Here is a 23462-nt window from a genome sequence, read left to right as displayed (position 1 = left end):
ACATATCCAGTTGCATTATACCCTTACAGGTTCAACCGCTAAACAGCAATAATACGATATACGTGCTATATAGAACACGCATACCTTCTTCCCCCTTCGTCACAATCTCACAAACAACGTCACACCGGAGTACATGACTTCTGGCGACACTATCATAACTATCACAAAAGTCGGCTTCACTTCATTCAATGCCGCTGTGAGTTTTCAGGATGATGCTAAGCCAGAAGTGTTGGTAAAAAAAAAAAAAACTAATGCATAGCGGTTGTGGAAAGCGATCAGCACAAGTACGATCAGACTCACTTCTCAGTCGCAAGCAGACTTTCAAAGCGCGGAGCAACTCAATGCTCCACTTGCAGAAGTTTGATTTCTCAGTGACTGCAAGGAAGTTGGTTGAGATAATCACCAATGCCACGTCGTGTGACAACCTCCATTGACTCTCAATTGCGCGCCTACACGAACACAAAACCGCGCAGTATAGAGATTCGCATTTTTATAAACCGGGGAACAGGAAGGAGGGGGGTGCTGTTTTTCGCGCGGCCAGCCGGCATCGCTGTTATCGCGACCGTGCGGCCAGCTCGCCAAGAACTGACATGTCGACCGCACTTCAATTACAGATGGGAATCGGGCACGGCTGGAAGCGAGCCAGTCTCTGACGCTCGACCCCAGCGGCGCTCTCGTCCTGCACAGCGTGCAGCCTCGGGACCGCGGCGTGTACCTGTGCGAGGCCGACAACGGAGTCGGGGAGCCCATCACGAACCGAGTCAGGCTCGCGCTCAACGGTAAGGCGCCCATGACGGATGGCCCGTCGCGCGCGAGGCACCGAGACCTGGAGAACGCTCGCAAAGGCGCTCATTATCACGGAAACGACAATAAACGAGACCTATATTCGCTGTGTTTGCCGTGCTCCTTCATCTTCGCCCTTTGCGCAAGCACCGGCGATCACGCGCCGAAGGTCTCGCCAAGGAAGCGCGACCTTGCGTTATTTGTGACGACGGCAAATGCTCAACTTAGTGTAGGTTGACGAACGCCTTCCGCGCGATTGTTTCGCTTTGAAACTAAAGTCCTTGTACCAGCGCCGGGGCATCCTATACGAGATTGCGCCCTCTTTGCAGAATAAATCCGCAGTTTTCATGTAATGACGTGTTGCCGTTTGTCGGAGCGAATAAACATCTTTTTCGCCGAAGCGACCATCAAGAGAGCTAAAGCGAACGTGTTGACGACAATGCTATAGGAAGTTTCCGTTATTAAGCGCCAATAAAAAAAAAAGCTGCCTCCCACGAAGGGTACATCAACAAAGGGAAAAAAATGCATGAGCTCGTCAACACAACGTTAAACTGCTTTATTTCTTTTTCAGACAAAAAACAGAAGCTACAAGAGTGCCATTGAGGAAACAAGGCAAACTTTCTGGTTGACTTAACCTAACCACGACATGACATTTAGTCTCGACTATATGCATATACACCAAAGTTTGCATTCATTAATGACGCGATTGGCGAGAATATGGTGAAGACAAGTTGCGCGTCTCGCCGCCCTCCCACGCGCAGTGCCGGCGAGGTTCGAAGAGAAGTCGACCGTGGTGACCGCCCGGCGGACCGAGGTGACGCGGATGAAGTGCCAGGCCACGGGCGATCAGCCGCTCTCCATCGCCTGGTCCAAGGGCAGCGTCAAGCTGGACAAGAGAACCAGCGCCCGGTAATATATGGCCCGCGATGCTGACATCTCTTTAGATATGCGAGTGAATGAACCAAGGCTCGACACAGTCTGTCCCAATTTCTTTCACTAGGCCTTAAAAACAAAAAAAAATGTAGACAAGACGTTCACAACGAGCGCAACTTCAAATGGGCACCAGGAAGGTCAGTAATCATAGAGTGTTTTGTAGTTAAAGTTTCTTTTTCCTTCTTCTTCTTACTCTCTCTTTTCAATCACCGTGAAGTACTGTATCTTTCGACTCTTTGCCTATATTGTGCGCTGGCTTTCCGCCATCTCATTTGCACGGGTAAGCCAAATGTCTGTGGAACGCCATGTTGGGCTTAACATGCGATAACACCAGCCCGGTTCTCACCAGTTAAGCCTCCTTTATCTCTGAAACAAGCCACGTGCGCGTTGTTTTCGTAATGGTCGAGATAGAGCACACAATACGGCAGTCCAATACAGCTGTTCCCGCGTTGGCGCAGGTACGAGGTGTTCGAAACCTTGACTCCCGACGGCCTCATCTCCGAGCTGGTGATCCGTGACACGGACCGCAGCGACGGCGCCCTCTACACGTGTCACACGCAGAACAAGTACGGCAAGGACGACAGGAAGGTCAAGCTCATCGTCCAAGGTGCGTGTGCCGGCGCATCGTGCGCTTTTTTAACCGGACTGCAGACGAGCACTAACCCATGACGAGACTGCAATGGGCACACTCCTTCGCGAGTTTGGTAAACCAATCAGTTTCGGGTATGACCGGGAGACAGAAAGTTCCCACCGATAAGTCGCGGATACTTATCGCAGAGACAAAGAATTAATTTTAAAAAGAGTTATCGCGTACCTCGATGGTGGCGGCGCAAGTAAACCAACACAAATGCTCAAGAAGCTTATAGTTTTCCAAGATTATTGTGCGAAGCCAGGGCCACACCAGTTCAATCTAGGAGTTATTAAGCCTCGCTGCGCCCTGTTCTTTCGCAAATGTAAGAAGCAAGACATTTTTTTTTTTCTATCGCTGCTGCTGCCATTGCAGTGAGGAGACCGAGAAAGGAAAGCAGACCCGCCGTGGTTGCTTAGTGGCTATGGCGTTAGGCTGCTAAGCACGAGGTCGCGGGATCGAATCCTGCCCACGGCGGCAGCATGTTGATGGGGGCGAAATGCGAAAACACCCGTGTATTTTGTTTTGATTTAGGTGCATGTAAAAGTACCCCAGGCGGTCAAAATTTTCGGAGCCCCCAACTACGCCGTGCCTCATAATCAGATCGTGGTTTTGGCACGTAAAACCCCACAATTTTTATAAGGAAACACAGTCCAGTGCTACAAGAAATATGCTCAAATTACAATTTTTTTATGAACTGGTTCGTGTCCAATCAAGTGCAGAGTAGAAGCCCAACAGGACCAACAAAACACGGAGCCAAAAAAAAAGCAGACGGATACTTCACTAGCAAATAAAAAAAAACGGGGAAAATTTGGTCGAGTGAGAGATAGATAAGCTGAAGGCAGGATACGACAAGGTTTCCCAACGAAAGTGTTGCCAGTATCTGAATGGGGTGGATTTCAGAACCAACTTCATGGATATGTCACACAAAGGTCATGAAAGAACTGATAATATAACAACGCTCCACCAGCAAAAATGAGGGGCATGAAAAAGCATTATCTATGACAAGCACGTCCTGGCAAGAGGTCTTGGAAACTACAGAGTTTGCATTTTTGACAAGATCCGTGTTGCTTATTTTTCCCACGGTCTGATACGAAGGGCAGCCTGCAGTTCAACAACCACGTGGCTGAGATCTCAGCAGAAAATTCAGTCGTGAGCCAAAAATGAAGAGCGCCGTCAAAGTTCCGAATAAACCCTTACGCCTTCAACACCAGTTCTAAACTAAGCAAGACACCCCTGCTGAATTCGCTTCAGCGTGCAGTGTCATTGTGCTTCAGCACTTGACAGCTTCGCTCTGTACAACAATCACAGTTCTGCAAATGGGAATGCGCGTCAGTTATTGTAAAGCACTTGGGTAAATCATACGTTTCAGATATGCCTCCATGTTTCCATGGTGTAAGCAAGGGCTTTTAAAAGGGCACCTAATGATTGCTAAACGAAAATGAAAGCTCCTATTTATTAAAAACAAATTCGCAACTGTACGAACTTATGCTAAGAGCTATTCCAAGGGTCATCTGTACTCAGACAAGCTATAATCTAGGCTTTTAGCCCAGCTGACCATCCCCCATATATGCTTGGTTAATTAACTGATTGATTGATTGATTGGTTGGTTGATTGATTGATTGATTGATTGATTGATTGATTGATTGATTGATTGATTGATTGATTGATTGATTGATTGATTGATTTGACAATCATTCCGGCGTTCAACGTATTGGGCAAACTCCTTACTGGTCGCGACTACTCTCAATAGCACTCGGGCCGTCTTACAGGTGTCGCTGAGGGCAGCACGCAGCTTCGCGAGAGCGCTATGCATGTCCTGAAGTACGCGTGCTGTTGAAGTGAGCATTAAAGTTTCTGCGGTTGCACAAAGAATTGCTCTGAATAAGCCTAACACACCGGATGACACCTCGAACCGCGCCTTTTCTATTCCCAGAGGTGCCGGGTCCTCCCCAGGATGTGCGCCTCAAGGACGTCTGGAGCCGATCGGCCAGCGTGTCGTGGTCGCCATCATACAGCGGAAACAGCCCGATCTCAAAGTACGTCGTCCAGTACTGGAGGGACCATGGTACGTGACAGCGGCGACGGTGGTATGAAAAATACCCCTGTACATCTGCACGTTTGTAATTATCCCTTGACTTATTTCTGACACTGACATAAGAAGCAACAAAGAAGGTACATCGTTCTAAACCGACAAGTATTTTGACATAGAAAAACAAAACAAAAAAACAAACAAATTCGGCACCTTCTGACAAGCAGCGTCCAAGACTATAGCTTAGACTTTACTAATGCCTCACTCAGTGTCGTTTGTGGTATTCGACTTCAGCGAGAACTTTCGGAAGAAAACCTGTTGACCGTAAGCATTCGCCGTAGTCGTTAAAATACGGTTTTCCAGCAAGCGTCGCGGTTCTCAAACCCAGCGACATCAGTTCATCTAGTCCACTTTGACAGCACATTGCTCCCACCACAAAAGCCATGGTGAGTAGGTAGATGATGTGGTAGCGAATGGCGAGCTCTCATAACAGCGGTTCAAGAATTAAGAGGTAGCTTTAGCTCGGGTGTTCCTATCTAAATGCACGTAAGAGGAGAACTCGTTATTATCGGCAACCACTGCACCAAATTTGACGAGGTTTGTTTTATTTAAAAGACAAACTTAAAATCTAGAGGCTGTTTGTTTCGAATTTTTGATTTCGGTCGTCAATATTTTTTATTAGAGAATGGTGGAAATCGCAAATTTTCAGAAAACGAAACTATAAAGTTTACAGCTCTGTAACTCAGCAATGAAGAATTATATCACTATTCTGTGAATCACATTAATAGTACATCTAAAGCGGACAAAACCGATATGTTACACATGAATCTGAAAAAGATTAGCGATGTGAAAATACAGCTTTTGCAGAACCCTTGTACACAACGTAACGAATTCACGCAAGATGTAAATTGACATATCGAATTTGTCCGCTTTGAATGACATAATGGATGCCGTTTACAGAACCGCGATATTTGTTCTTGATATAGAACTATTAATTTGCCAACTTCGTGCTTCTATTTTACCAGAACTTCCGAAATTTTGAAAATTCTTTTAACAAAATTCACGCCCTAAATGAAAATTTCGCTTCCGAAAGCCACTAGAATTTGACCTTCTCTCTCAAATGCAACAAATTTAATTAAAATCAGTCCGGGCGTTATCTCAGCAGAGCGTTTCTGCGTTTTACATGTATTTGAATAGGCCGCGTCGGAGTTGGGCCCCAGCTAAACCTTCCTCTTAAGACTCCTATTCCAGTAGTCTATGTCCGGCAGATAGGATCGTTCTCATTTTACGCAATGTACACACTGCAATGATACGCTTCGTAGCGACGATCGCGATCCGTGTTTTATGTCTCTTTACTGCACACAGATGGGACATTCAAAAACTTGCGCCACGGAAAGTTTTTGTTCGGATGACAGCGCGTGCCTGCGCCGGCTTCACCCTGCAGCGCGATCCTCCAAGGACGGCTTCATGGCCAAACTTTTCTGCTGCTAATCACAAGACAGCGAAGTCCAACTGTACTTGTGACCTCCACATTGCGAAGAAAGACAGTATGCAAAAACACTAGTTTAATGGGAATTAGGTTTCCGTTAAAGAACTTGCACTTGTGGAAATTTATTCGGACCTCCAGTTACTGCGATAGTCGACGATTAGATGTGATTGGCTGTAACGTGACCCGACGTGACTTTTGCATTTTTTGCAGTAGCCAGGAGACAGCTACAAAAAAAAGGAAAGAAAGGAAAAAGAAAGGTCCAAAAACAGTCGCGTAGCCTAAAGTGCCAAAAGTGGGGACTGAATATAAGAAAAGAGCTGGCAGTATAAACACTTGAATGTACCAATAAGCAAAATAATAACTGCCGTCATCGCCTTACAAAAAAAGGAACAAATATTAACACAAATCTAGCTTCAAGGTGTTGTTCTAGGCAAATCATGTTTTTATAACACGTACGTGAGATAAGCACGCTGTGTGCGTCTTTCTGCCCTCTGCGTCTCCACCGACAAGCAGTCTCGTCAAAAATGCTTGCCCAAGGACGGCAACGATAATTTCTACGCTAAGCCACGCGAGATAACGACGAGGAGTCTCGTCCTGGCACGCTCCGCTATGCCCCCTCGAGGGGATGCTCTCCAGGGCGCCAGACGTTTCCCATGTGGCCGAGAGCAACATCCATTGTTGCCCACAGCACCTCCCGCCGGTAGCTTCACGTGCGCCATGGGACAAACGTAAACACCGGGAAAGCCTGGCGCCCTTATTCTCCGCTCACGTGAGCACTACAGATAGACTCTTCGTCGCCTTTACTCCTCCGCCGCCACACATGCGTCCAAAGATAGTCGCTCCTTCCCTCCGGTTTATTTCTCCTGAGGTCTGGGAGAGTACGCCTCCTTGGAGGTATCACCCTTATCGACACGATGGCCGCGGACCGCGAGATGATAAAAAGACGTTTAGATTGTCCAAAGTCGCTCGCTTTCTGCCCTCTTTGCCATTGCAGAGGCTGCGGGAACGGGGTGTGAATAAATAAAGGCCCTACAGAGAGGCAGCGACGGCACCAAACCGCCGAGAGGGAACAGACCGCACCCTTTGTCGGCAATGCCCTCCGCCGCGCGGTCGGAAATAATCGCGGTCCCACCCGCTCGCCACCTCGTTCGGTCTGTTATAAACCGAGACAGTCAGTGACCTCGCTTCCGCCTCGGTTCCGGCAGCGGCTTCGCTACGAGAGGACGTTTAACGGTCTTCGCATACGCGTGCCAAATAAAACCAACTTCTCTACACTGGTAGGCATCGGCTGACATCAAACATCGTACCATACGTACCACAGAAGAGCGGAGTTCATTACCAGAATTCCTCGTCATTGCGCCGCCTTCTTTTCTGACACTGCTACAGGAATGTATGTTTCTATATGAAAACTGATGGGTAAAACAATATTGGCCACATTCCGCTCTTGAGTGCACTTAGCTTTGAACCTTATTCGCATCGTTTCCTCCCTACAATAATGCCAAATTCGGGCGCTGTAGGTATTTGTGTTAATTAATATAAGTCTTAAAACACTGATCTGTGCCTCAATGTGCTGTGTTTAGTGATTCCTGTCAAAGTGGAAGGCTACTGTCTCTACAACTATTTCACAAATGCAAAGCATTTTGTTTGCCAGTCAGTGACGAAATTTTGTCAACCAACAACAGCAGGGAATCTTACGGCACGAGCGCAACAATTAACCAGCAGTACGAGAAAGCTAACCGGGGCTCATAACGGCGCAGTCACAGCATTTCTCGCCTGTCGGTACTAGTGCATTCGTTTTTCTCTGACAGTGGAAGCCTCTAACACTCTGCTAGATGAATGGATTCCATGAGCATCCCCTGCAAATCTGGTTGGTGGCTGGTGTCACCAAGCTCGTTATTCCTTGCTTCCAGCTCCTTTATTATCGGTCCTTTAGATCCGCGGTTCTTGTTCACAAACCATCGAATACTGTACAAATTTACTGTGCTTAAACAGAAACGTCTTTTTGGTCTATGGCTGCCACACCTTCACGTCACCATTACTTCTTCGTTCTTCATTGACACCTTCCAAAGACTAAAGATGTAGGTCACAATCAAACAACGCAGGACTCGATAGGTATCGACGGCAGTTACAGTTCCGGACAACGGTACAAACCAATGAGTACTACATGCCCTGTACTAGCTCATGTATGCGAAGCACCACACCTAAATGCTTCATCTTGCAATATGAGCTCATGCAGGAAAATCCCTTTGATGAAATCATCAAATGCCATCGCATCCGCGTGCTTGCAGGCACGGCGCACAGGTTGCACGAACTGGAGGTGATCGGCTCAATGACGTACACCATGGTCCGCGAGCTTCTTCCGGGCACCGCCTACGTGCTCAACCTCGTCGCCGAGAACGCCATCGGCCGCGGGGAGCCGTCGAGGACCGTCGTCTTCCACACCGGCGAAGAAGGCACGTAGCACGCGCTGCCGAGATTCACAGACTAGCACGCGTCTGTTTCGCTCGTCAGCGTGAGGCTGTCTGACTGCCTAAGGTTTATATAGAGTCAAGAGCTTATTTTAGGACTTTGTGTGCTTAAACAAGTCAGTAACGGCCGCTCCCGTTCGGCTGAAAATGAATCTTTGGCCCATTTGCTATACAAGCTAGACGAGTTGTACGACCCATGCTGCTAGTACGAGTGTACTACGTACTATGCTATTGCAGATATTCGACGTTACTACGGCAGCTCCCGATTCTGCGATGCATCATCGGTTTTATGTAATTTTCTTCCCTTTACTGTTTTCCCACACAGAGCCTGAAGCAGCACCTGTCGACATTCTGGTGGAGATGAAAGGACCTTCAACTGTGCACATATCTTGGAAGGCAAGCACTATTTGGTTATTTCGTTGCTTGTAATCGCGTTACTCATTCCTTAAGAACGCAGAGCCTCTGAGCCCTTAATCGTTCCGTTTTTTAACCTGGTATACGTATGCAGCAACAGCACCGACAACAAGGATTTCAACCATTCCAACCACGGCCCCTTTTTTTCCCCGCCAGTGATGCCAAAACACTCCTGCTAACACAAAAAAACTGAAAACGAGGTCGAATACACTCCGTTACTGAAGTAGCACCAATGAAGTAAAGATGCTGACACCTCAAAGCACACAGCCATCCAATGACTAAGAGAACAGTGCCACATTGGAACAGCTTCTGTTGTACGCCTATACCGCCATAAGGTGGCAATGTTTAGTTAGAGAAGTGGGATTTTATTAAGAATCCCATCGTAATTCAGCAGAGGCTCCCGGCATCGTAAACCAAAAGTAACAATGTTCCAAAGTTCAGTGCCCCTTCGCGCGTTTGAAGCCAAAGGTTCACGCTGCCTCATTCCGTATTGTGCGGGAGACATGATTACTTTGCCACAATGTACTACAACCTTCTATATTTACCTGTCGCAGCAGTGTAATTCTTCTCGTCGAAGTAAGCGGCGTCATGACCCTGTGATCCAGCTGTCCCACCTCACTTATGACATGTGAAAGCGACTTTCTTTGTCACGTTATGCCATAGCGACGCCATTTAAAGTGTTTAATGTGTCCCGACGGCGCCCTTTTGTTCTCACTATGCGACATTTAAATTTGAAGACAGAAATGCTGTACACTAGCGCAAAGGCGAGGACGAGCCTACAGTTTGCCGCAACGAACAATCACCTCTTCCTGCGGTAGGCTGAACTATTACGGCTTATACACTCCCTGCACAGGATTATAGGCCGGTACAATGCAAGGGTTCCTTTTGGCTTTCTCATCCACCGTTCACGGTCGCGGCCAATACCAGCGGCAACGTGGGCGGTGTGCCACTCGCTGACGAAGCGAGAAAAGAAACAGCATGGAAATATAATCGTTGCACTATCCTGGCCACAGTTTCTGCACATACTCTAGTCACTGTTCCATGCCCTTGCGCGGACAGAGAAAACTGATTAGTAACGTCTGTGCTCTCGCAACGGAAAAAAGTGAACACGAAGTGTGCGCGCCCTGCACCGAATGTACGCAGGCACCGCCAAGGGAGCACTGGAACGGCCATCTGCTGGGCTACTACATCGGCTACCGGCCCAGGGACACGGAGTCCCCGTTCTCGTACCGGCGAGTAGAGGCGTCGCCAAACAACGCCAGCCACGAGTACCTGCTCGGGGGCCTGCAGCGCGGCACCGAGTACTTGCTCGTGCTCAGGGCGTACAACAGCGCCGGCTCGGGACCAGCCTCGCAGGAAAAGACCGTGCGCACCATGGACGGAGGTGAGATGCGCAGCACACCGCGCGAGGTGGCTCTCGGTGACACTGTGGGTACGCGAACGCCAGTGCCCTGTCATCCTGCCTGATTTGCCAGTGGTTGCGAGTTTCAAAAATTTTTGGCGTCGATCGGCGCAAATTTCGAACCTCTACAACCGATACTTCACTCTGAAGTTAGTTCGGCTAGTTTTATAGCCTATATTACAACCAGCGGTTTACTTACCTGCCTGATTTGCCAGTGGTTGCGAGTTTCAAAACTTTTTGGCGTCGATCGGCGCAAATTTCGAACCTCTACAACCGATACTTCACTCTGAAATTAGTTCGTCTAGTTTTCTAGCCTATATTACAACCAGCGGTTTATTTACCCGGCAGTAGACCGTAGCCTAATTACCGAAAACCTACTCAGGCTTGCCCATGCCACAACTGCGGTAAACAATGCTTGGCAGGCGTTGTCATGAGCCGGCCTGGTTGGCTTATCCAGCGTGAGATTGTTCGTACAATTAATAGGTAATTCGATCAGACACGCAAACAACACGAGGTGGTGGGTCCAGTTCACGGAAGCACTGCTCATATCTCAACTGTACCGATTCCGTGTACCGTACCTCGGAAGTTGGATACACGTCAGGGATATCCAGCTGGACAAAATTAATCATGACAACGGGTGTTTTGATACCCGCTGCCAAGCTCACAGCGGCGAAGATGCTTCGATCAGCCGGGCACAGCACAATCAAACGACAAAAAATAATTCAAAGTGTCTAGTATTTTAAATACAAATTGCCCAAATGACAGTACGCTGTTCGAGGACTCGAAACAAATAATAATAATAATAATAATAATAATAATAATAATAATAATAATAATAATAATAATAATAATAATAATAATAATAATAATAATTTTTTCGCTTTAATCTGAAACGCTCGAAGCAGAGGTCCATGCCGTGGGCCCAGCTATGAATCACGCAGCCGATATCCGCTAATTACACCCAGGCGCAGCCTCCACAATATTTATGTATACAGTCTGGTTTCATAAGGTGACACAAGTGTTTTTTCTTTCTTGTATTTCGCTACACATATGTACTGCTATGACACCTCCTGTAGGAGCCGTAATCGAAGTGAACATGTGCATGAGTCTCGGAAACTTTTCCTTTTCGTTTTCTTTTTAGACCAGATATGACCCTGGTGTTCAGTCACCGTATATAGCAACAGCTTGCGCGTTCTGAACTAACCGTATCCAGTTGCCAGAGAGGCGCCAGGGTAGACACACATGTGCGACATATAGGAAAGCTATGCATTTCCTGCCGACACTACGTTCCTTTTTATATATTTTCTTTTTCTTTTGCAACGTTCCTGTAGTGAAGCCGAGGTACGCAGCTGTAGGAATATTCCCGCAGATTGCCAGCCACACTTTGGCTTAAACGGTTCTGTCAGCACAGGGATGCCTACCTGAGCCACGCCATTTATCACACTAAGGCTTGGCGACCCGTTGAAATAAAGTAACGCCCTAGCAACTACAAAAAAAACGTAATGTTTCCTTGTAAACTATGCCGGAATGATAACGTAAGAGCACGGAGCAAGGCTCGAAAGTTCGTCAAGAAGAGAAACGTTAATGCTCGACATGTCACTGTAACGGCCTGGACCGACACTCTCGTAACAAAACTTCTGAGTTCTCGAAACAGCGCAAAAACAATGCCTATTGATCATATCCCGATAAGTGCTGCCGTAAGGTAGAGAAACATGTTTCGAAAGCCTACGTGTACTCAAGGTCTCCCGTAAACAACGTATAGGCCAACTTTCTTTACTTAAGCACGTGTGAACGACGCAGAAAGACGTGATCACAATTCAAGAAAATTTGTTAGGGGATGCGATTTGTCGTATACAAGCATACACACCGAATGATCAAGCCACTGAGCCTGCTTTTCGGAAAGGAGACTGCCAGACACACACGTAACGAGGTCAATGTGGCGACGGCGCGCAAAACCTCACTGATTTGCGGTCCTCGTTCCACGGTATACCTTGTTTTATTTTCGCCGATACAGAAGCACGTAAGCGCGCAGCATGAGAGTTCGCCTTCACAACCGGCTTTCTCGCTATTAGCCTCCATGCATCCGCCCGTTATCTGCATGTACGTGCCGCCGAGCAGCGCCCACAGCACACGTGCGAAAAGACCGCGCGCAAGCTGCGCTCGCACTCGAGGCAAATATATCCCCGTCCCGCCCCACTGCGGCCTCCGGTGTATTACAGCGCGGAGGCGCCATGCAAACAAGCTAAGTGGCAAGCGTAAGTAAAGGAAAGGAAAGAGCGAAGGAAACAGAAAGAAATGACGCAGAGCGGTGCGGGAGCCGATGCCGTAGCCGCTTCCCGAAGAAAGTCAAGAATACGTGCACCGACGAGGAAATAGAGACGGAGGGCTCCCTTCCTCTACGCGTGCGAACGAGCGCGCACCGCTGTGAATCCTCCTTCGACTGCCTTGGAGCGCTGCCCGTGAGACCGGACGCTGCCGCCGATCATGCATTACTAGTGAGAAAGTTGCGGTAGTACGTATACGTGTGTATGCGCGCACGCCGACGACGGCGACGCTTTCTCGCGGCAATCGGCTCGGGAGTTCCCCCGATGCGTAGCGTGCGCCGCTAATTGTCGGAACACTCAGCAGCGCTAACGCCGCCTCGCTGAGACTGTGTACCCTGAGGCGGCGTGTCCGAGGGCGAGAGAAAGTGACGCGCCGAGGACGGACGGCAACGCGGGACACACGACGGCCGCGTTGTAAGAACACGCGGAACACGCGGCGTCCGCAGTGAGGACCAGAACAGCGGAACGACCGACCGGAAACGACGAAGCCTCGACGTTGTTTCTTAGACCATAAATGGCCCCACCCCCTCCCAACTCCCGCATACCTCACTCCCTCTCTCTGTCACCCTTGGATTTAGTCGTGAATACACACCAAGGAGGCTATGTGAAAAAGAAACAAAGCAAGCGCCGCCTCGATAAGTGAATTGAACTGCGGAGGAAGCCAGCAGTCATTGAAGTGTATATTGCGAGCGTTTCCTTGAGATCATTCCCTACAGCTTTTAAACTTTCAGTGACCGTTTACCATTAAAGTGACCGCTAACCAAGATCGCAGCAGACCCACCCTCGCCCGCCCTTAATTTACAAAACAAACAACGAATATATAACACTACGACAACGCAATGGACGTGCAACCAGTGAGCCTACAAGCCGCAATGCCATAGTCCTACTCACAATACGCGCACGAAATCTGCAGCAAACCCACATTGTTCTGAAGGCGGGAACACGTTCATCACCTATCCGACACGTGTACGAAAAAATGCAAGGCAATCGCGCGCTCGTCGTATCATCTCACTTTTCCTTCTTAACTCGTATTTTGCCATCACTGTCTACACCAATAAGAATATTTCCTGCTCTCCACAAGGATATACGTATATGAAAAATAAACCGTTGTTGTTGTTGTTGTTGTTGTTGTTGTTGTTGTTGTTGTTGTTGTTGTTGTTAAAATCTACACAAGAATTCCAATGCAGTGATGGCTTTTAAGTAGAGCATAAACGGTCCGGCCCTTCTGCAGAGGCAAACAAGTAGGCCAGGCAATAGGCGTAAGTAGAAGCACACTATGCTCCATTACATACCACTGCCTTCAACTGCAGCCGTGCATTCGCAGGCAACGTGTCATTTCTAAAATGATTGGGCAAGACCCTCTTCTATACAAGGCGGTCGATGCAAAAATGTACCAAGGGAAAGCTGAAGGCAGCGGCGGCGTCTCGCCCTCTTCTTCGTCTTTTCGTCTTCAGGTCGTTTCAAACGTGTGAAAGAAGTACACACGCCTGCGCTAAGCGAACTGAAAGTTCTGAACGATAATCTTACTTCGCACCCTACCTTCGAAACTATGGGCTACATTTTCAAAGCCGTGCGCTTTGATACAAACTTGACATCAATCGAAGGTGCTTCCGCTTTTCAGTTTCCTTGCTCTACATAGAATGACAGGTTAGCGAAGAAATTCACTGAAACTCACGTGGTACTTTGCTTCCGACGTCCCTACGCAGATGTTCCCGAAGCTCCGCGGCTTTTCGTGACTGGAGTGACCGCTGATAGCATGACGCTCCGGTGGGTGATCAGGTCCAGCAGCGACGTTACAGGTGAGAAAACACTGCCTGCGAAGCGAGATAATGGAGTTTTCAAGGGACATGCAAAATCGGCAATTTCAAATGCTGCTAACAATAATTGCATCAGAAACACTTATAATGAGCAGTGAGCGTAGCCGGCTAGAAAGATCACTACATGTGCGAAGCCAAGGTTCCCTCAAGTTGCATGCAAGTGCAGCTTAATCTGACGTGGAAGGCGGTGAACAAGCCAGTAAATAGGAACCTCTCGGCGCTATTAAGTTGATATAATTTTCACGCGTGCCTAATTTCCTTTTTACCCAATACAAGGTGTACAATCTACATGTGCGAGAATGGAGTTCACACCATTGTCATTGCTTTTCTTTCTTATTTATCTTAACGAGCACCATACAGATTGCTGCCGCCTTTAGGTGGCGGTGGTTAGTATAGGAATATCAAGAGAGGAAGAAGGATGTGTGTAATGCAAACGAACTATGCTTCTGATATCAGACATTTAGAGTGAGCATGAGGCGGCCGCTTAGGCAGCCGCCTGTGGAAGGCACCCACACACGAACGTTGCGCGACAACGAAATCGCCAAGCCGCTCGGGAACAGACTAATTTACAAGAAACTCGCCTAAAACAAGAAAGGCTGAACACAGTGATTCTTCGCAGAGATCAATTGTGCTTGCTTCCATTCGCGCTGCAGGCTTCAACATCCACTACAGGCAAGAAGGCGGCACGTGGCTTGAACTCCCAATCGTCAACACAGCCAACAACACGTACACGCTGACCAACTTGCACCCGGGTTACGTGTACCAGGTCTATGTGACCGCCTCCAACGTGCTGGGACGTGGTGACCCGAGCGCCATACTTTTGGTGAAGACCGAGAGTACCGGTAAGCGAGAACCCGACAGGCCGTTATCAAACCCAGAGGCTTCCGCGCAAATGTGCAGCGTATGCCGTGATCGGTCTTTCTCGTACTACGGCTTTTTACTTCTGCTTTCATCAGCTGTTGACTCCTTTCAATCACTGATTTCACTTTCATCTCTCTCTTGCGCTGAGAGCCTCTTCTACGCTCAACACAAGTGGCAGCATTGGGCGGCAAACTAGCAATGCAGACCAAGATTATCCGTAGTTAATGTCATCTAGATCGAAATTACAATGTTTATTGCAAGAAATTTCCTCCAGTAAAGCTTCTTGTACCGATACTTAAGACATCCACGTTAGTCCTCACGTACAGGCACGGTCAGACTTGACCCGAACAGTGAAGGCACATCTACAGCGGTTTCACTTCAACAAACACGGGCTGCAAGCTGCAAACACTGAATGGTTTGGAAGGAAAGCGCATTAAGCTAGCACCCTTTCAAGGCACCCCAACCAGATATGTCCAGCACCCTCTGCAGGAGAAGCAGAAGAAATACGCTTAATGTGTGTGCGGGTTAAGTGTTACGGTGACTGTACAGCGTGCTGATGCGCTGAACTCGAGAACTTCAATTAACTGTAAATATCTCACCATGGTGGCACATTTAGTTCTTGTAGAGAAATTGGCTTTTTCCAGTGTTCGAAACCACGGTAAGACGACACTATAGTGGTGCGCTGCCAGCCATAAAGGTATGCGGCAAATTTGTTGGCAACAGGCCAGTTTGGGAGCCTACATTGCCAAAATATACTCGCGGCGTTTTCAACTCTTCGTCGAACATTCATGTGTTGACATATACACGATGCCATTGCAGCGTCGGGACACGAAAGCTCGGCCATCGAGAACAAGCAGGCGGACGACGAGGTGCCCATCTACATGGACATGGCCATCATGATTCCAGCAGGCGCCATCTTGCTGGCCGTGCTCGTCATACTCTTCAGCACATGCATCTGCATCCGAAAGATGAAGAGCACGCCCCGGCCAGTGCCTGGTGAGAACTAGTCCCGTGCTAGCGGCTATCAGAGCTGCCAAAAACAATACGATGGACAAGTAGCAGGACCACGTAATAGCGCTGAGAGGTGTTTGTACACTGGCAGCTTCCAGATTAATAACTGCCGTCTCATTCCTAATTTATACATACATACATACATACATACATACATACTTCGGGACTGGGGTCAGTGCCACAGCAAATTAAATTCAGTGAGTTCAGTTCCGCGCGTAGAAAATAAACCAAAGAACGCGCGCGGGACAGCTACATTTTAATGAACTTCTGCATACGATAGAGATCTACGATGTTCGTTATCAGCTCGTCGTCAACCTCGCATATATAGTCTACAGTCGGCCAAAAATTTGCGGCTTCTCCGCAGTAGCAGGCGATACAGCGGAAGTCCGGTCTAGTGCGATAGCGTTTTACTGATCTACACAACCTACGGATTGATTCCTATACGCCCGAGAGTCGCCTTTACATTTCTCGTCTACGCTGTGTTCGGCACCACCTTTACATTACGCCACATACACTCGCCTCGCCTTTCGTATCGCCGATGTGAACTCTTTGCAATAACGCACCTTGATACTAGACACTGCTATTATTACAACTCAGCAGGCAGCTTTTCTAGGCGTCACGTACTTTTAGTGCATGCACGTATCCGATGTTGTAAGGGTGCAACCGAGCAATTGGTTGAGCACCATTCTCAGAAATGAGAGGACCGAGGTTCTATTGCGACTGATGTGTTTTTATACCATATTTGTTTATTTCTAGCAATGCTTACTATTCCCATGTTAACGTTATTGCACTGATACCTACATAATTTCAATGGACTGGTTATCGTCTGCAAAACGAAGGGAATTACACATGCGGGCTTCTCCCTACAAACACACTGTTGGCAGATAAGCCAGCTTTACAGGCATCTGCTACGTACGTGCGGATGTATTCAAAACCGTGAAAAAGCTTACAGGTAGAGGCTATAGGCCGGCAAAATGAAGCGCTGCTAAAGAGGCGACCAGTCCCATTCCTGACGCAATCTTATTCTGCGTATAGACTGCGCAAAGTTGCACTACAAATTAGGATTAAGCAGACCAGTGAGTTAAGACACAGGTAGAAACGTAAACAAGACAAACATACTGTTTTTGTATTCTACCGGTGTATTCGTCTCCATTTCGCGCTCATTAATGTCTTCAATCCATACGAATAACATTTTCAATTGAAAGCAACCAACAAGTCCGGCAAGGTGCAATCATAATTACAAAAAGCTAAAATGCACTTTCCGCGACTGAACGCGCGGTATGTCAGGACAGGATTTAATTTCTTGTTGACAGAAACTTGACACACGCCATCATGTTTATGTACAGAGATCATGAGGTACGACCCAGCGACCCTCAACACGGGAACCATGATGTCCCAGAGGTACGTGGAGATGGAGAAGATGTCCGAGCAGGACGCACCATTCGCCACTCCGTACGAAGGAGGCACCATGCGCAACGGCACAGAGCTGAGGGGCACGCTCAAGGAACGCCAGGAGATGAAGACATACGTGCCCAAGGTGAGAGGTCACCGTGTTATTGGCACAGTCCTGCCTGGAAACAGCCTACGCGTATGCACACAAACGAACGACGAATATTGCAAGTAGCTTTAATATACATGAGGCTCAGTACAAACGTATCGAAGATGCGCTAATTGTGACAGAAGGCATCGAAAAGGCGTGAGCACGTGAAGTACCAAGCGCTGATGTCAATTGTTTCTATGTCTGTCCCTTCTGAAGAGGCGGCGTCGGACATTCCAAAAAGAATATAAAGGAAGTGGAGTCTACCGTTGTGTACCGTTGTCTTATGAGATCAATTTCCTTGTGCATTTGAGTTGTATTACCTCTTTTTGGAGTACTGTGAGCCAGCTGAGAAATTACATTGGAGAGAGATAAATAATAAGCACCACGTTAATATATGTCGCGCGAATACTTTATTCGTTTCTTTGTATGTCATACTACTTCTGAGAAGTCCGAGATGTGCATTCCAGATAAACGGTAGGAGATCTGCGATTCCTAGTGACTATATCAGTGTAACGCATGTGCGGAAACTTGTGGCACGGGATTAATGTGTCACTTTGGGAATGAAGTCTCAAGTAGCGTCGTCAGAATCACTCTTAGCCCTACACAATTGCACTTCACATCTGGTAAAAGAAAAAAGAACAAAACTCAGATGACGTCCTATTCACATGAACCCTAGGAAATATTGTGCTGCGTATTATGTCACTGTTATTCCACACAGATGAACAGTGGCGTTATTCTATGGCACGTGATTCAGGTCGAAACGACACACCGTAAACTAAGAAGAACGAAGCGCGAACACTTTCTATGCCTTCGAGAATCGCAAACATAAGACGCAGAACTTAGTGTTTCGATAGAAAATAATAGCACACACATGTTCTTTCTCGTACCGAGAACGTGTGCCAGCTGTCGTGTCACACGCCACATCGCTCTCCGCTTCCATCGCAGCACCCGATGAAGGACCGACCGCTGCCTCATCCGGAACAGTCTCCGCTGCGGATGGACGAAACTTACTACGACAGCGCGCAGTGATCGCCGCCGCGACGCGACAACCAGGCCCGAAATAGACGCGGTCCCCTCAAGCACATTCCCCTGTTCGAACAAGCGGGCACAACCGCGGGCCGGGGACGCGTGATCAAGACAACTCTCCGCAGTCGCCTTCAATGAGCTGCGTGACGACAAGCGCCGGACTTCGCCCACATCTTCTCCTTCGTGCAACGCACGAAGGCGACAACACGACCAAACATCAGGGTTGCAGCCCATGGTGGCTAGCCCACGTGCTCAAGAGACGTGCGAGCTGCACGGAAGCGTCGAATGTGTGTATGTGTGTGTTGTGTGTGAGTGCGTGGCGCGCGTGCGGGAAAGACGCAGCGTCGTCCCAGAGTGGCACACTTCCTTGCCAGCTGTGAAACCGCGTGTGCGCGCACTCGCTGGCCGTATGTCTTTAAAAACCGGCGTTCTGGATCCTATTCTACGCTCCTGGCACAGACATAGATGCTGCGCCGAGGAGTGTGTAACATGGCGTAGGCTGTGAAGGAATACTGTAGCAACGGATGCGCGCGCTACAGGAGTTCTAATCTTGACGGCAAATTGCTTAATGTTTCGTGGCGTCTTTGTTCTATGGCGGCACTATATACCTGCACTTTCATTAATAATATTACTAGAAGACGTGGCCCTAATGTCTGCGGGAGTTCACACTGTGGCAATGCAGCTATATCCCGATCACGGACAGTTCATGAATTGTTCTCTCGTTACGAGTTGGTTTCAAACGTATTTACGTTTCCTTCTTTCAATGTTTTTGTAACTCAACTGTGCTCCAGGAATCGGACGACTACACTTAATTTTATCTCTGCGGACTGCCCTCAGACAGTTTTTCCAGCTCCCCGGAAAAAAATATACCGCTCAGCATATCGGAAGGAATTCACCTAAGGAGGCCGTTATTTTCCAGACGTAGCCCACCAGGTACATAATAGGTTCCTGTTACCCAGATCTAGCCGAACACGTAAAACGAATGGCGAGCATTTATTTAATACGCTAATGGTTACTATGAAATGTGCTCGCTGCAAATGTCCCTAAAGAAATTGTACGAAGGCAAACAAATCTGAACCCGGAAAGAATAACCACAAAGGTCACTAAGTAAAAAGCCTACAACATTAGAGACCCCGGCCATGAGTAGTTCTGAGCCACTTGATCGCGACCACGTCAAGAAAATTAATATTCGTGTGCTATTTGTGACTTCCACCGTAATGAACGACTGCAATGCCATACTGCCTTCTGCCAACTTTTGTTTACAGATGAACTGGTAGAAGAACACTACACGAAGCAATGGAACGAGCAGCCATTAGCTATCAACTAAAATTACTGCACCGAACCGCATCGGCAAGGTATTTTACAAGATATACTGTACGCCACATGCGTAGGGCTACCAGCTTCGCCTGCATGCTAGTATGTGCGCATGCTAAACTCATTTTCCCTATTCTAAGTTTATGCTTACTTCTCGTCAGGAGAATACGTGAAACTGTGTTTGTGCCCCACACTCAGAACTGCGTAACTCTGGAGAGTGAACACAGCAATCATGCTACCCTCTAGCACTGTGAAATGAGTTGCGCACCACACAAGCGACACCGCGCAGCCTGGCAACAGCCCTGCTCTGGCGCGGCAGTCACCTACATATTTTCGAATGAGGACGCGCACTTGTGTTCCTGTTCACACACTCGCAAAGAGATCAGATCAGTTACTCTGAGCTTTCGGAACATGCATATATTGGCTGCTGGTTCCTTCAGCGCTTCCTCTTACTAAACAGCCACCACGAACCCTTTGCCGTTCAACGTTCCCGTCGTCTCACGATTTAGTAAGGTGATACCACAGAAGACTTGCTCAGAGCGCACCGACACTTACAAGACGAACCGTTGCTATCGAGAGATGCTGGAGCCGGATAGGTGACGCTTCAAGTGCTGCACCACGCTGTACACCCAAATTGCAGCGTGGAAGTTAATTCATGCAGCTCATGCGTCGCGCACCTTTTGTAAGGCACTGTTATAGATATCTGAAGAGGCCTGATAGCTCATCGCGAGCGCTACGCCCTGCAGTGAGTGCGTGGCGAGAAACCGCGATAGCGAAACGTGGACGTTACTAGTCCTCCTAAGAAATGTTTATCCTTGAGATGCGGTCGCGAAGAGACGAGACTCCACGATAGAAAGTTTTAGGAACAGCGTTCCCAGGCGGCTCAGCACACTCAACGTGTTGTATCAGCGACAGTACGCGCGCGCGGAATCCGACCTCGGCTTAGGTTCTTTTGTATAAAAGGTGGTTAGCGTAGGCCACCCTTTGACTCACCTATTTCTAGAACTATCCAATAGTCAAGGCAGTATTGCGTTTGGGAGCAACGCTATAGTTCACGGTTACTTTGAAGAAATCAGCGGCAGGAAAACAAGCGGATTTTGGTTGGCACTAGACATGTCAATGATGTGAAGCTATGACGACATAGACTGTAGTTATGCAAGGAAAGTGACCTCTTCTCCAATGAAAGCATCCTTGCTATGGCCAGTACCTTCGAATTTTATAATATGAAATGCCGATGTGTCACTAGACAGCGGTAACTGTAATTACTTGTCCAGCATCTTTTCTACTTACCTCGAACGTTTAGACACTAGGCAGAGGTTCGAAACGCCGCCATGTAGCCACTGGCATTAAATCTGCCAGAAGACGCAGTCTAGTCATATATAGTCGTACGTGTTTTGTATCGCCCGCGCTTATACGAGCAGCTATAGGTTCCACAAATTATAAGCGCACTTCTCGTGCAGAGTACTAATGTCGTAGAATCGCCAACACGCCTTTTTGTTGTCGTTACTCACAAAGCAATTTTATCGTCTACTCGCGCTTACCTCGAGTCGTTGTTCCATACAGCACTGGCTACTACAGCACCTTTTTAGCACACATTGCTCGGTGCACCCTGTCCACACCAATACCACATTGCACAGCTGGCCAAAGTGAGAATCACTAGCAACGGTCAGTGACTACCGCTCCACACAACTCGAAACCCGTTAAAACTAGAAGCGTTGAGGCAGGGAGACTCTTGCAGATAATGGCACATTCCTTCTGAATGTATTACACATGCATGCGTGTCTCAGTAACTGAAATTGTGACCGCAGGACAAATTCCCCTAGTGGTTCCTTCCTATTACACAGCCGTACAAGGACACGGCTAGTCTACACTCGTCTAGGGCAACCAGTCAACACATAGCACGTCAGCATTAAACTCCTGCTTACGGACGCATTACAGAGCACCTTCTTCTTGTCAGTAAATTAATAAAGATAGCTTGCCAACGCCGATTCAGTCGAAACCGGAGAAATAAAGGAAGCATGCTCTTAACTCCCAAAAATGTCGCATTTCGAAAAAATAAAGAACGAAACGAGAAGGCACACTAAACAAGCTACACTACAAAACAGGGTTCTAAGGAAGGGTTACACAAGGTACCACACAATCTGTGCGACAGTTTCCAGCAGGCATTTACAAACATCAGCACAAGAAAACACGGCACTGTCATACATTAAAATGGAAGAACAGAGCCTCAGTCCGAAGCCAACGTTTCGGCTGCAAGAGTACCTGTGTTCGTTTAGGTCCTGACAAACGAGAAGTATTCCTATGTGAAAACAAAGGCCTTAACGTAGACTAGTCCTCTTGTGTCGAAGCAGTGACCTTAACGAAGACACATAGTCTCCTGTTGAAACAATGTTCTGCCTGCCTTGTCATCATTTAATTCACTCAATTCCGAATTTATAGCGCCTCCGCACTTAGCTTGGAATTTTAGTGCACGACATTCGAAAGCTTTTCCCGCCAATTTTGACCTTCAATTGTGGGGCCAACATGACAGGGTATATTGCGGTATTCGTGCGGCTAAGTACGAACTCAAGAATCTCGTTTACATACAGCGGCTTGTTCTTCAAGAGAGAATAGCTGTGACCATACACATTTATTTTATGATTTTATTTCTTTTTGTACTTTCCGTCGAATGACGGCTTATTACAAGCTTTCGCGCGACCGAAACGCATGCGCGTCGCTTCAAGCTGAGTGTGCCATAACAAAACTTTACGCACAAAACAGGCCACACAAACACAAGAACTTCCTATCGGTGAACAAAGATGGGTACACGGCAGACATCATTAACTCGTATCATGAGTCTAGATGTAGAAAATACTCTCTTCGCTACGCGGTACAATGCGCAAAGGTCGAAGACGAAAGCGTAGCAAGACCTTAACAAAGCGCAGGCATCGCCTGTCACAATGCTTGGAGACAGCTCCTGGAGAGCAGCTCCAAGTACATGCTCACGTGCCCACTAAATGTACAAAAAGAAGAAAAACAAACAAACTAACAACGATTTGGCGGTATCGCAGTGTACCTCTGTTACTGTGGAGCTTTTCCGCGTACTGCACCGCGCGGCTCGATCATCAGAGACATGGAGACATTCCAACGAAAACAAACGAGCATTTCAGTGTATATCGTGATACAATAAACCTACTTATAGTGTTCATCACCCTGTTCATTCATGACAACGAAGCTCTGCTTCGTCTCGTCATCAAGCAGTGGCTTCGATTGTTACACCTTCTGACGCTGGTGTTCAAAGGGTCGTGGAGTCTTGACGGAGTTGAGGTGAGTGCCGCAAGTCGGACCGCATAAGGCGCATTACCCGAGCGCTTAATGCTGTATACTGTCAGGGACGTTCGAATGCCACGGATGCAAACTCGACATTTCTTTTCATATATT

General features: G+C 47.8%; 1 protein-coding gene across 4 annotated transcripts in view; it reads left to right on the top strand.

Moving 5' to 3' along the window:
* Window positions 1-23232, top strand: part of LOC142585658 (cell adhesion molecule Dscam1-like) — a 33058-nt gene extending 9826 nt beyond the window's left edge. For 2 of the 4 annotated variants that reach the window (XM_075696585.1, XM_075696587.1), the window contains 12 exons: window positions 615-779; window positions 1545-1692; window positions 2175-2323; window positions 4281-4412; window positions 8154-8318; window positions 8659-8729; window positions 9891-10131; window positions 14180-14272; window positions 14944-15132; window positions 15971-16147; window positions 17509-17699; window positions 18648-23232. In XM_075696585.1, the coding sequence (XP_075552700.1) occupies window positions 615-779; window positions 1545-1692; window positions 2175-2323; window positions 4281-4412; window positions 8154-8318; window positions 8659-8729; window positions 9891-10131; window positions 14180-14272; window positions 14944-15132; window positions 15971-16147; window positions 17509-17699; window positions 18648-18731 (1805 nt within the window). In that variant the 3' untranslated portion in view covers window positions 18732-23232. The remainder of the gene's footprint in view (window positions 1-614; window positions 780-1544; window positions 1693-2174; window positions 2324-4280; window positions 4413-8153; window positions 8319-8658; window positions 8730-9890; window positions 10132-14179; window positions 14273-14943; window positions 15133-15970; window positions 16148-17508; window positions 17700-18647) is intronic. The other 2 variants (XM_075696586.1, XM_075696588.1) reach the window with 1 other exon arrangement.
* Window positions 23233-23462: the final 230 nt, after the last annotated feature.

Source organism: Dermacentor variabilis, chromosome 6 (genome assembly GCF_050947875.1).
Source record: "Dermacentor variabilis isolate Ectoservices chromosome 6, ASM5094787v1, whole genome shotgun sequence".
Classification (NCBI taxonomy): Eukaryota; Metazoa; Arthropoda; class Arachnida; order Ixodida; family Ixodidae; genus Dermacentor; species Dermacentor variabilis.
The sequence above is the reverse complement of the archived record's forward strand: the minus strand, read 5'-3'. Positions and strand labels throughout refer to the sequence as shown.